This window comes from Micromys minutus (assembly GCF_963924665.1).
Source record: "Micromys minutus genome assembly, chromosome: 10".
In the NCBI taxonomy this organism is placed as follows: Eukaryota; Metazoa; Chordata; class Mammalia; order Rodentia; family Muridae; genus Micromys; species Micromys minutus.
This window is the reverse complement of record NC_137979.1, coordinates 20,982,097-20,997,343: the sequence shown is the minus strand read 5'-3', so window position 1 is coordinate 20,997,343 and position 15,247 is coordinate 20,982,097. Positions and strand designations below refer to the sequence as shown.

At 52.0% G+C, this 15,247-nt stretch overlaps 1 protein-coding gene across 1 annotated transcript; it reads left to right on the top strand.

Annotated features, from left to right (window-relative positions):
• Window positions 1-355: 355 nt before the first annotated feature.
• Window positions 356-13,536, top strand: GUCY2D (guanylate cyclase 2D, retinal; the record flags this gene model as incomplete). Its single annotated transcript, XM_080924318.1, has 18 exons — window positions 356-1,082; window positions 1,175-1,479; window positions 3,835-4,186; window positions 4,471-4,555; window positions 4,764-4,866; window positions 5,196-5,297; window positions 6,600-6,680; window positions 7,992-8,198; window positions 8,321-8,477; window positions 8,883-9,032; window positions 10,232-10,380; window positions 11,510-11,673; window positions 11,759-11,951; window positions 12,320-12,494; window positions 12,718-12,816; window positions 12,930-13,024; window positions 13,158-13,243; window positions 13,443-13,536. 18 exons carry the CDS (start codon window positions 356-358, stop codon window positions 13,534-13,536), a joined length of 3,324 nt encoding a protein of 1,107 aa, XP_080780444.1.
• Window positions 13,537-15,247: the final 1,711 nt, after the last annotated feature.

Here is a 15,247-nt window from a genome sequence, read left to right as displayed (position 1 = left end):
TGCCAGGGGAGACCGAAGGGACATCGACCCTGTGACCCCTTATCCAAGCCCTAGCCCGGGACTTTCCGGTAAGTAATGAATGGGCCACATAGGAACTTCTGTCCTGTGCAACGGTGAGAGTATTCCCCACTGAACCCCCAAGGCTGCTGATAAGGAAGGGAGAATAAACAATCTGAGGACAAGCGGACTAGGCCAAAGAGACCTTGGAGCGATGCGCTGGGCCGCCATCTAGGGTCCTGGAAGCCAAGACACCCTAGGGGTTGGGTGGAGTTTGAGACTCAGGCTTGAGTTTAACCCTTGAGTGCTGAGGGTCTTAACTCTGATCTTGTTCGCTCTGTGTTCACAGAAGACGGCAATGAGCGCGTGGCTCCTGCCAGCCGGAGGGCTTCCCGGCGCCAGGTTCTGTGTCCCTGCGTGGCAGTCCCCGCCCAGCCTCTCGTGGGTCCTGTGCTGGCCAGGGCCTGGGCTACCGGGACTCCTGCTCCTGCTGCTGCTCCCATCTCCTGCCTTCTCCGCTGTGTTCAAAGTGGGGGTGCTGGGCCCCTGGGCTTGCGACCCCATCTTTGCACGGGCCCGACCGGATCTGGCTGCGCGTCTGGCCGCCGACCGCCTGAATCGTGACCTTGCCTTAGACGGCGGCCCCCGGTTCGAGGTTGCGCTGCTCCCAGAGCCCTGCCTGACCCCGGGCTCGCTAGGGGCTGTGTCCTCCGCGCTAACTCGAGTCTCTGGCCTGGTGGGTCCGGTGAACCCCGCAGCATGCCGGCCAGCCGAGCTATTGGCCCAAGAAGCCGGAGTAGCCCTGGTGCCCTGGGGCTGCCCTGGCACACGGGCGGCGGGCACTACAGCCCCGGCGGTGACCCCCGCTGCAGATGCTCTCTATGTCCTCCTTAGAGCATTCCGCTGGGCGCGTGTGGCCCTAATCACCGCACCCCAGGACCTGTGGGTGGAGGCAGGACGCTCCCTGTCCACAGCGCTCAGGGCCCGGGGCTTGCCAGTTGCCCTGGTGACCTCCATGGTGCCTTCGGACCTGTCTGGAGCCCGGGAGGCCCTTAGGAGGATCCGAGACGGGCCTAGAGTTAGAGGTAAGCTCCCCAGTAGAGTGCGGGGGGGGGGGGTAGGGGGGAGGTGGGCGGGTGCTGCGGGCAGCGCAGTGAACCAGCCTCTGTGTCCACAGTAGTGATCATGGTTATGCACTCGGTACTGCTGGGCGGCCAGGAGCAGCGCTACCTATTGGAAGCTGCAGAAGAACTGGGTCTGACTGATGGCTCCCTGGTCTTCCTGCCCTTCGACACGCTTCACTACGCGTTGTCTCCAGGCCCCGAGGCTCTGGCTGCATTGGTCAACAGCTCCCAGCTCCGCAGGGCTCACGACGCGGTGCTCACACTCACGCGCCGCTGTCCTCCTGGAGGCAGCGTGCAGGACAGCCTGCGCAGGGCCCAAGAACACCAAGAGCTGCCTCTTGACCTCAACCTGAAGCAGGTAGATAGACTGCAGAAAAGAGAAGAGGGAGGGGAGCCAGGGAAGTGAGCGGAGAACAGAGAAGGATGGAACCTGCGGGAAGAGGAAGATGAAGCCAATGGGAAAGGAGATGGTAGAGCCAATAGGGGGTAAACCATAGAGGCGGCTGATCTAGAGTTTCCTGGGTGCTGTAGAAGCTCTGGTTTGGTTTAGGACATTCTCATTATTACGTTTACGCCCCCCTCCCCCGCCCCGACCCCGGCAGCAACTAGACCTCTTAAACCTAGCTCCTAAATTGCCACGTCATTTTCAGTACGTTTCAAAGCAGACTGCACAGTTTCGACCTTCACTCCTAGCTCAGAGACATTACCTTGGGGCCTCGACTTTGATCACGGGTCCCAGAGGTGTTCTTATCTTTGTGAGGGCCTTGATGTGAAAGAAAGATCCCCAGGTGGAGACGGGGGCTCCAAAGATAATTCCCAACATGCAAGTAGTAATCAGAATCCCTCGAGTTTCCAGGATTCAAATCCAGGCTATCCAATCCCCCATCCCAGCCACAAAGGGCGTCTAGAAGCTACTGAGGTCGAAGGGAAGCTAGATTTCAGCCGGAAGAAAACTAGCAATCAAAAGTCATACTCTTGCCAGGCCTAGTGATGCGGGCTTGTAATTCCCCCACAGACAACAGGCTGAGGCAGGAGGACAGAAAGCTCAGGTCCTTCCTGAGCTACAGAGTAAACTCTGGTCAACAGGGGCTTGTCTCAAAAAAAAAAAAAAAAAAAGAAATCAAAAGATGGTTTTATATAACACACTGACAGGGTACTTGGCCAGAGTTGGGCAAGGCCGTAGTTAAGATGGGGTGTAGGGTAGGGTATAGAGACATGCTATACTGTTCCCCACCAATGCCTCTAGCCTTCTCCAAAAACATACTTGGAGTAGAGGGGAAGAAAGCTTGGGGACAATCGATAAAGTAAGGGTGAGTTGGGATGGGGGACCTGTCAGTCAGGGAGAAGGAGGGGACAGAGCAGAGGGGCTTTCATTAGCTGTCGTGAGGGGCACAACCAGCTGACCATGCTGGAGACTGGAGTCCCCTCCTTGTGCCCCACAAACCCAGGCATGAAGCCCTATTAACTTTGACTTCCTGGTGGTTAGAATCCACCCATACTCTCATTCCTCACTGACGCTGCCCTGACACCGGACTCAGGCTCCATTCCATCAAAACTACACCAGGCTTCGGAAATGGGGCATGCTCTACAGTTTATACGCCTGGTTCAGTCTTCTGGATGACGTGGGAACAGTCACTGCTCTGTAGAAATGGAGGTCTCTCCACATGGGCTAATAAGACTTGAGTCTCCCTTTCTCTTAACGTCTTCCATGAACTTCAGACTCCTAAGCGTGCCCTCTTTCCTCTCTCCTACCCCACGTTCCCTTAGATAATTCTGATTCATGACCTGGGTGACGATCACGCCTTCTAGAACCTTCTACCTCTTCTCTCTCCTCATATCTAAAGCTCCCTCGATTCCCTCTGCCTTCACTGAGCACACTCCTTTTACATTCTTGCCCTTTCTGCACTAAGGTTTGTTCACTGACACGGGCTGTCCCGGACACCTCTGTGTCACTGGTGTTCCCTGGTGTCTGTCACCCAGAGAATGGGAGCTGAGGTAGAGAGGAGAGACGCTAATGGTAGTTAGTGGATGTTTGGGATGGGAATAAAGGGAACACTGATGATTAAGCTCGACCTGATAATCCCAGCTACTTAAATGGACAAAGCAGAAGAACCAAACATACAGCATCTGGCTGGGGATGGACCTCTGTCTTCAGAGTTTCCAACTAGAAACAGGAGGATCAGAAGTTCAAGGTCATAGTCCCAAGCCTGTCTGGGCTATATGACCCAGAGAAAGAAAGTGGTGTGTGTGTGTGTGTGTGTGTGTGTGTGTAAGAGACAGAAAGAGAGGGTGGAAAAGACTGAGAAGGAAGAAGGAAGGAAGGCCAACGTCTGCCTAGGCTACAGAATGAGTCTGAGGTCAGCTCATCAACCTTAGCAATTTTGGAAGACCATGACTCAGTAAATTAAGCAACAGAGAAACAGGACCAAAGGATGATGGGGAAAGCCATTAGATGGGTGGTAGCTGGTAAGATTTAAAAAATAAGCTAATTAAAAAAAAAAAACAAAACAAAACTGGATGAAGGAGAAAGAGTCGAGGTGACAGAGAGTCCGAGAAGAAATTCACTCTGGAGTTATGAGCAACAGTCGATGGGGAGCCTGGGAGCCCCCACCTAGAGATAGGAACCCTTAGAGCTAGCCTGGTGCAATGAAGGAACAGGCAGGCCAGTGCATTCTCACCTGCTTATGGGCTCTGAGTCCTTACTCTTCTACAGGTCTCTCCACTCTTTGGCACCATCTATGATGCTGTCTTCCTGTTGGCTGGGGGCGTGACAAGGGCAAGAGCAGCGGTGGGTGGCGGCTGGGTGTCCGGTGCATCTGTGGCCCGCCAAGTCCAGGAAGCACAAGTCTCTGGCTTTTGCGGGGTCCTGGGAAGAGCCGAGGAACCCTCCTTTGTGCTGCTGGACACAGATGCGGCAGGAGAAAGGCTGTTCGAAACACACCTGCTGGATCCTATCTTAGGCTCCCTGCATTCCGCTGGGACCCCTGTGCACTTCCCTAGAGGTGGACCTGCTCCGGGACCTGATCCTTCCTGCTGGTTCGATCCAGATGTGATCTGCAACGGAGGTGAGGGGAGCGCCGGCAGGACAGTCAGCTCCATCATCCACAAAGTTGTGCGAGAGAGGGAGGGGACTCCTGTTATTCCTCCAGGTCTTCCTTCAGTCCATGGCTTGCTCTGGACCCCTCTTGAAGATTTCCAAGGCCCTTAAGGACCCTTGTAGCATCTCCAGACTTCCCTTTGAGGAATCTGTAACCGAGCCCATTTCTTTAGATTTGGCATGACTGTTTGAACACCTCAAGGGGTCCTTTTCATGGCAGGACCAAGAGTGTCCCTCTCTTTGTTCCTTCAGGGGTAGAGCCAGGCCTGGTCTTTGTTGGCTTCCTCCTGGTCATAGGGTTAGGACTGACTGGAGCCTTCCTGGCTCATTACTTGAGGTGAGTAGGGGAAGTGAAACTGGGCCACAAAGATAGCAGGTGAGGTTCACTCAAGGGAAAGTCATCTTGGAGAGGGGCTGACAGTCCCCGGGCATGTTTGGGGGGGGAGCTATATTCCAGTGAATGTCCCTGAGCTAATGTCATCCCTCTGCTCTCTCCTCTGCTGGCCACTTGTGGAATTTCTGGGATGACCACCTCCTCCCACCAGGGACAGGCTGCTACACATGCAAATGGTCTCCGGCCCCAATAAGATCATCCTGACTGTGGAAGACGTTACTTTCCTCCACCCCCACGGAGGCAGCTCTCGAAAGGTCAGGAGCCACCTAACTTTCCCTTGTATGTTTGGTTCCTTCCCTGAGCCTGCTGCTCACTGCCCCCCCCAAAGCCTCACCTCTTGCAGTTCCCATGTGAGAAATTTAGCATCTTCCCTAGCTTTGTCCTTGAGAATCTGGGACCTCTATGGAATAGGGGTGATGGTGTGAAAGTCCAGCTAGAAACGGAATGTTTGTTTTATAAACTGTACAGTATGGTACCATTTCTAAGTGCCCTGCAGATCCCCTTTCCTCTTTTCTTTCACCCATAGAACTCAGCCTCAGCTGCAGAATATAATCTGATTCTTTGCATTGGCCTCTGTCTTCAGGTGGTCCAGGGAAGTAGATCCAGTCTGGCTACCAGGAGCACATCAGACATTCGAAGTGTCCCCAGCCAGCCCCAAGAGAGCACCAACATTGGCCTCTATGAGGTAAGCCTAATCTCCAGTTAGGCTGACATGCATCCCGGGATGGGAAGAAGAGGAAGGATGCTCAGACCAGAGCCCAGAGAAAAAACACGAGTGTGAGGGAGAGATACACACAGCCAAGTCAAATCCCACAGACCCCATGCAGAGAGAATACACTGGGCAGAATCTGGGGAGAAAATCATGAATTTAGCAATCTTAACCTGATTCTCCAGTCTGGCAAACCTTTCTGCTGGAGGCTGGAGGTGTTGTGGAGTATGCTGAGATCAGCACGCAGTCTGGAATAGCCAGTGAGACCAATCCCTTCTCTACTATGAGTCCCTGACCCAACCCCCTCAACATTGTCATTCAGTTCTGACCAGACCCAGGAACACAAGCCCTACATCAGAAAAGGAAGGTCAGAGAAGGGCACTAACCACTGGGCCAGGATGTGGGAATGTGGCAGAGTGAGTGAGAGGTCCCGAGAATTGTGAGGTTTAGAGAACTCAACTAGTCAAGAGCAGTGTGTGTGTGAAGAGGGGGGGGGGGAGTGTCCAAACTCAAGGTCTTGTAGAAAATGCAAAAGTTCTAACCATGTCCCCTGAGACCATCACGACTGGTTCTCAGAGACAGCTTGTTATTTTAAGCGTGTTGTTCTTTGTTGCATGGGACCGCACACACTGCCTACGCTATGTCTTCTCTCTGGCCTTGCACTAAATGCAACCCTCGGGTTTTTAATGACCACTAAGAATATCTCCAGACTTACTTCCGGATGCTTATTAAGAGTCAGTACCAAATCTCCACGACTCTCTTCCAGTTCGCATCTCTTAGTAACAGGCGGGATTACTAACCTGATTTGCAAAGCTCAGGGCAAAGTAAGAACAAAGGGCTCCTTGTTCATCTACTTGATGGCAGCAGATTACTGAACCAAGTGGCTACACCGTGATCTAGCATGAACTGACCCTGCAGCTTCTGGGGACAATAAGGCCAGGACCCAGAAGGATTATGCCTCCTTTCATAGCTAGTTCACAGTGACACCAGATAACTCCTTAGTTACAGGGCTCTCTCATGACAAGGGGCAGTGATGAAGGCTGTGTAGACGACAGCTCATTTGCATGACTGCTGATTGGTATATCAAGGGTTCGAATCTTCAGCTGGCTCTGACCCAGATACCTGTGAAATGTATGGGCATACATTGAGTTGCTTGCATTTGTGTTCTGTCTCATGACAGATGGATTCTGGGTCACTAGAGTAGTAGAAACGTGGGAGTCCAGGGGCATCTTGCATCTTGGGGCTTCAAAGACTGAATTCCTTTACCTTCTGTCGCAGGGGGATTGGGTGTGGCTGAAGAAATTCCCAGGGGAACGTCATATGACTATCAGGCCAGCAACCAAAACAGCCTTCTCCAAGGTGAGAGCTGGACCCATAGCTACTCATTTGACCATTCTTGGCTTCTATTTGCAGCAGGTAACAGAGGTAGTTCCCAGGTTCCCTTCCACTCTAGAGAGGCCTGACTCCTCCTCATCCTCTCTCGTGATATTAGCTTTTTCCTTTGATGTTCTTAATCACACTTTTATGTGATAAGTGACATGTTGACTTATCGTATAAGTCGTGTGCGCACTTGTCTGGCTTGTGTCTTATCCGCCTCCATCACGGACTGAAAGTTAAGAGAAAGGTACTGCCACATTCCCAGCACCCAGCACAGTGTCTGGGGTATCGGAGGCTGGTAGATTTGTGCTCAGTGAGATGATAAAAAGAAGAATATTAGCAGAGATGGCCCAGTGGACAAAGGTGCCCACTGACAAGCCTAGTCACCCGAATTTGTTCCCTAGAACCCACTTAAGTCACCCACAGCTGTGATCACTAGCCACCTGGAAAGAGGCTAAAACCAAGCACACTTGGTGCTGGAAGAAGAGGGACATTCAAGTTGAAAGCTGAAGAATAAGCTAGTCTACTGTCTCCGCCAACTTCCTGCCTGATTCAGTGTCGGCACAGCCGGGGCCATGCCACACAAGCGTCCTAAGAGAAGGGGAAACTCACTTAATTAAAAAAAAATGTTATTGATTATTTAATTATATGTGTGTGCATGTCTGCATATGTGTATGCACGTGGCATGTATCCATGTGGAGGTCAGAGGGCAACTTGCAGGGGTCAGTTCTCACCTTCCGCTAATGTGGGTCTTTGGGGGCAAACTCGGGTGACTAGGCTTGGGAACTGACAAATCCACCATTAGGCACCGGGTGTTTAAACGGAAGCGGAAGCGCAGCCCCTTAGCCGAGCGTGTGGCCCCAGGGAGAGCTAGAAAGGCAACCACTGTTCTGTCTGGCCCTTCATCAAAGATTGCTGTAATAAAAAAGCAGGTGGCGACAGGGTGTCTTTACATCACACCTCATGACTTCACTTAGCCTTGTAGTTAATTCAGACCTTCAGCGTCATTCAACAAAGCAGAGCCTGAACGGGTCCGAGCCCCCAGTGTAAGCTTCGTCTTTCATAGTCCGACATATACTGAACAAGGCCCTCTCACCACACTGTACTGTCAAAGACAGAACTACATAAAGAAGAAAGCCCCTCTCCCACTTCACCTACCCATTCAATCCCACATTCCCACTTTGGATGCCCCAAACAGACACTAAGTGGGGCGGGGAGTGTCGGGGGTGATAATTGGTGCTCTCAGCATTGCTCCCAGGGCAAAAAACCCGCCTGTCCCTTTCTGCCTTTCAGCTGCGGGAGCTGCGGCATGAGAATGTGGCTCTCTACCTGGGACTCTACCTGGCGGGCACAGCAGACAGGCCTGCCACTCCTGGGGAGGGCATCTTGGCCGTGGTCTCAGAGCACTGTGCTCGGGGCTCCCTCCATGACCTCCTGGCCCAGAGAGACATAAAACTGGACTGGATGTTCAAGTCTTCCCTCCTGCTGGACCTCATCAAGGTGTGTGTGTGTGTGTGTGTGTGTGTGTGTGTGTGTGTGTGTGTGTTTGTAGGAGATACAGATATGCTGGTGAAGGAGAGGTCAGAAGAACTGACGTTGCCTGTCCTTCCACTCTTTCCTAGGGAATGAGATATTTGCACCATCGCGGTGTGGCCCATGGGAGGCTTAAGTCACGGAATTGCGTGGTGGACGGGAGGTTCGTGCTCAAGGTGACAGATCATGGCCACGGGCGACTGCTGGAGGCACAAAAGGTGTTAGCGGAACCTCCCAGTGCAGAGGGTAGGAGTCCCCAACTGCACCTCAGGCACTGGAGCAACCCCTAGCACCCGCAAAGTTGCAAGTGCTTTTTCTTCCGCCCCTTCCTCGCACTCTTCCCAGTCCAGATCTATGGCCACAGAAAAGGTCTGTGATTGGCTGGGTCGCGGGGGTCTGCTGGGGAGTGTCTGAACTCTGGGTCCGTGATTAAGTGGTCCTTTGGTTAAGTTGGAGTTCTGGAGGCGGAGTCTTCCCTAGGCACCGCCTTCCTGAGGGCAGGGTTTTCTCTGATTTCTTTGAATCTCAAATAGTCTCTGTGCTGAGATATTTGAGGGTTGTGGGGTTAATTAGTATCAATGAGGGTGAGGGTCTAGCCTGTCGGGGCACCACATCCTCTCTCGTTCTCTTCCTTCTCTTCCCTGTTCTTAGATCAGTTATGGACAGCCCCAGAACTGCTTCGGGACCCGGCCCTGGAGCGACGGGGAACTCTAGCCGGGGATGTCTTTAGCCTGGGCATCATAATGCAGGAGGTCGTGTGTCGCAGCACCCCTTATGCCATGCTGGAGCTAACGCCTGAGGGTAAGGTGGCACCCTGCAGTTAAAACAACCAGACTAGACCCAACATGGCTCTTTAATAAAGGGAAGGCCAGTGATGATTATTAATCTTGACGTGGCTTTCTTAGAGCTGGGGTCTGAAGAGAGCAGAGGGAAAAGCCAAGCATGAGGCAGATATTTCCAGGCACAGATCTTAAGATCTGTCCTGACCCTGGACCCACCGTGTTCTTCCACCACACGGACAGGTTCCTCTCTAACTCTCACAGATCCTAAGAAGACAGAAGGGAACAAGCAGGGGTCTAGAGGACAGTCGGATTGGATTAAAATCCAAATCGCTCGTGGTCTAGAGGAGTCTCATCCCAGGCCTTACTTTTCTTATGTTCAGTAAAAATTAATTCATGTCATCTCTTACTGACACTCAAGAGTTCAGGGCCCTCTGGTTACTCCTAGGGATGCCCACACTACATTCTTCTATGAACTAAAGCAGTTATTATCTATCTATCTATCTATCTATCTATCTATCTATCTATCTATCTGTCTAGTTAGTTGTGTCTCGTGTGTGTATGCGTCCATGTGTGCAGACGACAGTGTGTGCTTATAGGTGTGTATGCAAATAAAGGTCAAAGGCTAAAGGTCAGGTGTCTTCCTCAAACATCCTCTTCTCTATTTTTTGAGACTGAGTCTCCCACTGAAGCCAGAACTCATCAGTTAGCTATATTGATTGGCCATCGAGCTTTAGGGCCTGTGTCTGCCTTCCCAGAACTTCTAGGAGTATGCCACTGTGTCTGGCTTTTTAAAAATGTAGCTGCTGAAGATCTAAACTCAGGTCCTCTGGTTCACACGCCAGGCACTGGCTGACTGAGCCATCTCCTAAGGCTTGGAAGTGTTCATTAAAACAAACAAACAAACAAACAAAAGCAGAACCCTCTCTGGCTGGGAAGCAGCTCAGCTGATGGCATATTTCCTTAGTGTGCACAAAGCCCCAAATTCAATTCCCAGCACCCCGTCCTCTGGGCATGGTGCTATAAGCCCGTGGTTCCAGCGCTTGCTTTGGAAGTAGAACCGGAAGTTCAGGGTCATCCCTCATGGTCATCCTCAGCTATGTAGTAAGTTGGAGACCAGCTTGGAATCATCAGACCCTCTTTCAATGCCCCATTTAGGGTAGGGTCAGAGGTGGCTTTGTTTGGGGATGCCCACTTCTCACAGTCTCCTCTTGCCTCTAGAAGTAATACAGAGGCTGCGGAGCCCTCCTCCACTGTGTCGGCCCTTGGTGTCAATGGACCAGGCACCCATGGAATGCATCCAGCTGATGACTCAATGCTGGGCAGAGCATCCAGAACTTCGGCCCTCCATGGACCTCACCTTTGACCTGGTCAGAAGCTGGGTTTGGGCAAGGACTGGGCTGGCCCCTGGGGTCCCAGATTCTTGTGCTGGCATTCTGTTTCCCGACAGGCAGGCTGGCAGGATGTTTGACCTTCTAGTCTCTCTCCGAAGGATTAGCCTATGGACTGGGAATTTGGCACGGAAGGTTTAAGGATGCAAATGAGGATTTGTGGAAATCTTTGGGATGGAGGGGGGAACACTGAGTGGGAGAAATATTTAATACAAAGCAAATAACGTTGAATGGGAACCAGATGCGTAAAGACTCTTAGCTGAGTTAGTCCCTTGTCAGCTCCAACTCAGGGCAACCACCTCTGGGAACTCTCACTCTCCTAGTAATGTCTGAAAATATAGTCAGTGGCCAGGAGTTTGGGGGTGCTTCATGAGTAAATGACACTCAAAGGGCCATGGAAGCCAAAGCCTTAGGCAGTTTCTCTTTTTTTCCTAGCTTCCTTGTTAGTGTCATTTTAAAAAGTGTTGCGGTTTTTCTCTTAACACAACTGGCTCCCAAATAATTGAGACAGGGCTATTAGATTTATCTGACAGCTTTAAGGCACAACAACTGAGCAGCATTAATCTACTTTAAGCCTCTAATCCAGCTATCTCCCGGCCAAACTCCCTGAGATATTTGCATTTTGGTACTGAGTCTGGCTCTCTCTGCTCTGGGCGTGTTTTCACTGTAGCTTCTAGACTTTTCCTCCATCTGGAATACACACCTCTTCTCTCCCCCTTCCACAGCCCCGGCTGGGAGCAAGTCCAGCCTTATTCTCTCCTCTGCTCGGTCATTACTTCTTTGCTGACCAATTAGGGAATAATTGGAATTGGGGAGCAACGTTTACACAGCATTGAGATGGGGGATTCTTAGAACAAGGGTTTTTTAAATACATTTTTAGAGATTTATTTATTACATATGAGTATACTGTCGCTGTCTTCAGACACACCAGAAGAGGGCATCAGATATCATTACAGATGGTTGTAAGCCACCATGTGGTTGCTGGAATTTGAACTCAGGACCTTTGGACGAGCGGTCAGTGCTCTAACCACTGAGCTATCTCTCCAGGCCAGGGCTAATCTTTATACGATGCACAGTGACATTAAGCCTACACTCTCCCCTCTCCTAGTTCAAGAGCATCAACAAGGGCCGGAAGATGAACATCATCGACTCCATGCTTCGGATGCTGGAGCAATACTCTAGTAACCTGGAGGATCTGATCCGGGAACGCACGGAGGAGTTAGAGCAGGAGAAGCAGAAGACAGACAGGCTGCTCACACAGATGCTCCCTCCGTGGGTGCCTAAGTGAGAGGGGTGTGGGGAGCGGGTGGCCAGACTGGGGCAGCCTCCAGGTGACCCCACTGTGCGCCATTCCTAGATCTGTGGCTGAGGCCCTGAAAATGGGGACGCCTGTGGAGCCTGAGTACTTTGAAGAGGTGACACTCTATTTCAGCGACATTGTGGGCTTTACCACCATTTCGGCCATGAGTGAGCCCATTGAGGTGGTAGACCTGCTTAATGACCTCTATACACTCTTTGATGCCATCATCGGTTCCCATGATGTCTATAAGGTGGAGTGTGCGGGAGATAAGACCTCCTGCCTTTCAGTTTTGTTGTTTTCTATGTATACCTGGGTGGCTTAGAACTTGCTGTGTAGACCAGGTTGGCCTCAGATTTGTAGCAATCCTCCTGCCTCTGCTTCCTGAGCCCTGAGGTTATAGGCCTGTGCCAGCACTCCCCACTCTGTCTTTCCATTTAAATAAAGCAGTTCCACCTGCCTAGAACACCAGCCTAGTTTCCCTTAGCCCTCCTGCCTCTAATCTCTTCCTTCAGGCCCAAATGCAACTTCCAACTTCCAGCCTCCCATTTAGACCTGTCACTGTTCTGAGTACTGGGGGAGGGGTACTCAGAAGTGAACGGAACCAATCCCTTCCCCCAGGTGGAAACAATTGGAGATGCCTATATGGTGGCTTCCGGGCTGCCACAGAGGAACGGACAGCGGCATGCTGCCGAGATCGCCAACATGTCGCTGGATATCCTCAGTGCAGTCGGCTCCTTCCGCATGCGCCATATGCCGGAGGTACCAGTGCGCATCCGCATTGGTTTGCATTCGGGTAACTAAACTACTCAGCCCTCCCCACTTCCCAAGACTTCAGCTATAGGAGACACAGTCTTAGCTGGGGTGGGGTGTGGTTAAGAGTGTTTGTTATTGGGGGAGCTGGTGGAGAGCATTGGGTAATAGCCGGGTCTTGGGAGGCCCTTCGTTTAGCCTAGTTACTGAGCATTGCCAGCTTCAACCCATCTCCGCCTGTCTTCTGACCCAGCTTATCTCCACAGGCCCGTGCGTGGCCGGTGTGGTGGGCCTCACCATGCCTCGGTATTGCCTGTTTGGGGACACGGTCAACACTGCCTCACGGATGGAGTCCACTGGGCTGCGTGAGTATCCAGACAAGGAGAGCTGAGGGAGGTGGGAGGGGCTGGGCGGGGGGGGGGTGGGGATAACCCAGGATGGTGACTCCTGAGGTCCTAATGTCCCCTCACCGCCGCAGCTTACCGCATTCACGTAAACATGAGCACTGTTGGGATTCTTCGCGCGCTGGACCAGGGCTTCCAGATGGAGTGCCGAGGCCGCACAGAGCTGAAGGTGAGTCTGGACGATACTCTGCCGCTTTGTGGAGGCCTATGTAGATGTAGAGTTTCCCAGTTTCACCTAGACCTAAGCTTCTCCATCCCTCACTCTGTTCTGCCTAAATCTCCCCTCTTTTGTGTTTCTCCAGGGCAAAGGTGTTGAGGACACGTACTGGCTTGTGGGCAGAGTCGGCTTCAACAAGCCCATTCCCAAACCACCGGATCTGCAACCAGGGTGAGTGGTTGTCTCAAACCGGCTGTGAAAGCCAGATGCTGGCGCCTTCATGGCGCCATCCAACGGGCCCTTTATGCCTTCATCTTTTCTTCCCGCCTCCCACACCAAGCCTAGTTCTTATGCCAAGCTGCAGCACCCCAAGCCCTGACCTCCCTCACCCCTATTTCTCTTCCCTGAAGCTGAAGTTTTCTCCCTGCAGGGCCAGCAACCATGGTATCAGCCTGCAGGAGATCCCCCCAGAGAGACGCAAGAAGCTGGAGAAAGCCAGGCCAGGCCAGTTTACTGGGAAGTGAAGCTCTACTGGAGACAGGTACCATGTCTTCCCTCAGCCTCGGGAGTAGATTAAAAAGATGACTGTGTTCTGTATATACTAATTAATGTTGGAAATCAATACAGCAGCAATTATTCCTTAACCAGATTTCCCCCAAATAATCACACAGAGACCATTTTAATATTTCAAAGCCTTAGACCTTAGTTGGGCAAACTTTCAACTAGCTCGTCTAAATTAACCCGGCCGCCTACCTCCATCCAGCCACATGGATAGCTAGATCTTCCAAGCCTGTGACCAAGCCAGTCTCCTCCCATGTCTCCTGGTGACATGACAGGGCTTTCCTTTTTCCCAGAGCTCCTTTCTCTGCCCACCCCTGACCCCAAAAGTCCCAATTCTGCTTCCTGCCCAGCTAATTGTTCATCAGATTTTTTTGTTTAAGCCAATCAAAGAATGCCTCGGGTAGGTGAGAAAGGACAGAGGCACAGTTTCACACAGGGTACCCCAACATTCAAGGACTGCTCACTTCTGTGGGGATATACTTCTCAAGGGTCAGGCACCTCCTCACCAGATTAAAGACTAGGTAGGCGTTGCCTGAATGATGTCCCACAAAAGCCAAGTGTCCCTAGTCCTCTCTGACTTAGTGGGCAGAGGCTGATTTCTCAGTCCATAAAAGAGACTTCCCTTAGGGGAAGTACCAGCATCAGGCATACTGGTTTGGCAGGTCTGGAGTGATTCCAGAACCAGATTTGCCTTGACCCCACCTGAACATAAGCCAGGCCTCTCAGAGAGGCCCCTCAGGTATGCACTGCACAGAGGACAGAATTCTCGGGGCTAGCATTTACCAGAGGTCAGTGTGAGCTTGCCTCTGCACTTCTGTCAGAGCGGGTAGCCTTCATGCCAGACTCTCTGAGCCATGAGCCTCCCTATGTGCATTTCTTCCTCTCTGAGACAGCCTTTATTCCCTCAGGGTTATTCTGCAAGGCCCTTCCCAAAGCTGCTATGATCCCTGGGACTAAGGCCCAAGACTTCTGCCCAACTCTGCCTCCAAGGATTCTGAGCCAGGAGTCTTCTGCTCTGTGACCCCGGGAAGATCTGAAGTGCTGTCTAGGCTCCCCTCGGTGGTAGAATGAGGGGAGCTAAGTGGTTTCCATCACCTCGTGGTCCTTACTGTGAGGCTTCAGAACAGCTGGTCTTGGGATAAGGATTCTGTGGCATATGGTCCCCACTCCAAGGATCCCAAGCTCATCGGAGGTTGCAGAGGAGGATGGTGCTCCACAATCTAGGCCCTGTGAGACCCCAAAAGTAAGGAACTGGGTTCAGAAACCCCAGGGGACGTGGAGGCCTCATGTTCTACCAGGGTAGGAGTCATCATGTGGCCTGGAAAGACCAGGATTTCTGTTCCTCCCAGTCCTGATCTCACTGGTTAGAAACTGCTTCCTTCTCCAATGGGCAGAACCAAAACACTTGCCCAAGTGCAGAGAAAAGCTTGCTCTGGGGAAGGAGAAACTAGCTGCACCCCAACTTTGCTAACCAGAGTGGTAGATGAATAGTTTACTCTCGGCTTAGCTGGGTGCTGGTGAACTCAGTACTGGCAAAATCCTCAGCTGCAATTCCCTTTGTGGAACTCTGAGGTGCCAGAGTCTGGGCTTTGGCATGTTTGGCTCTGGCTGTCTTCTGTCGCTGACACAGACTCTGGCTGAAGGCTGTTAGCACCAGACACTGGGAGGTGGCGG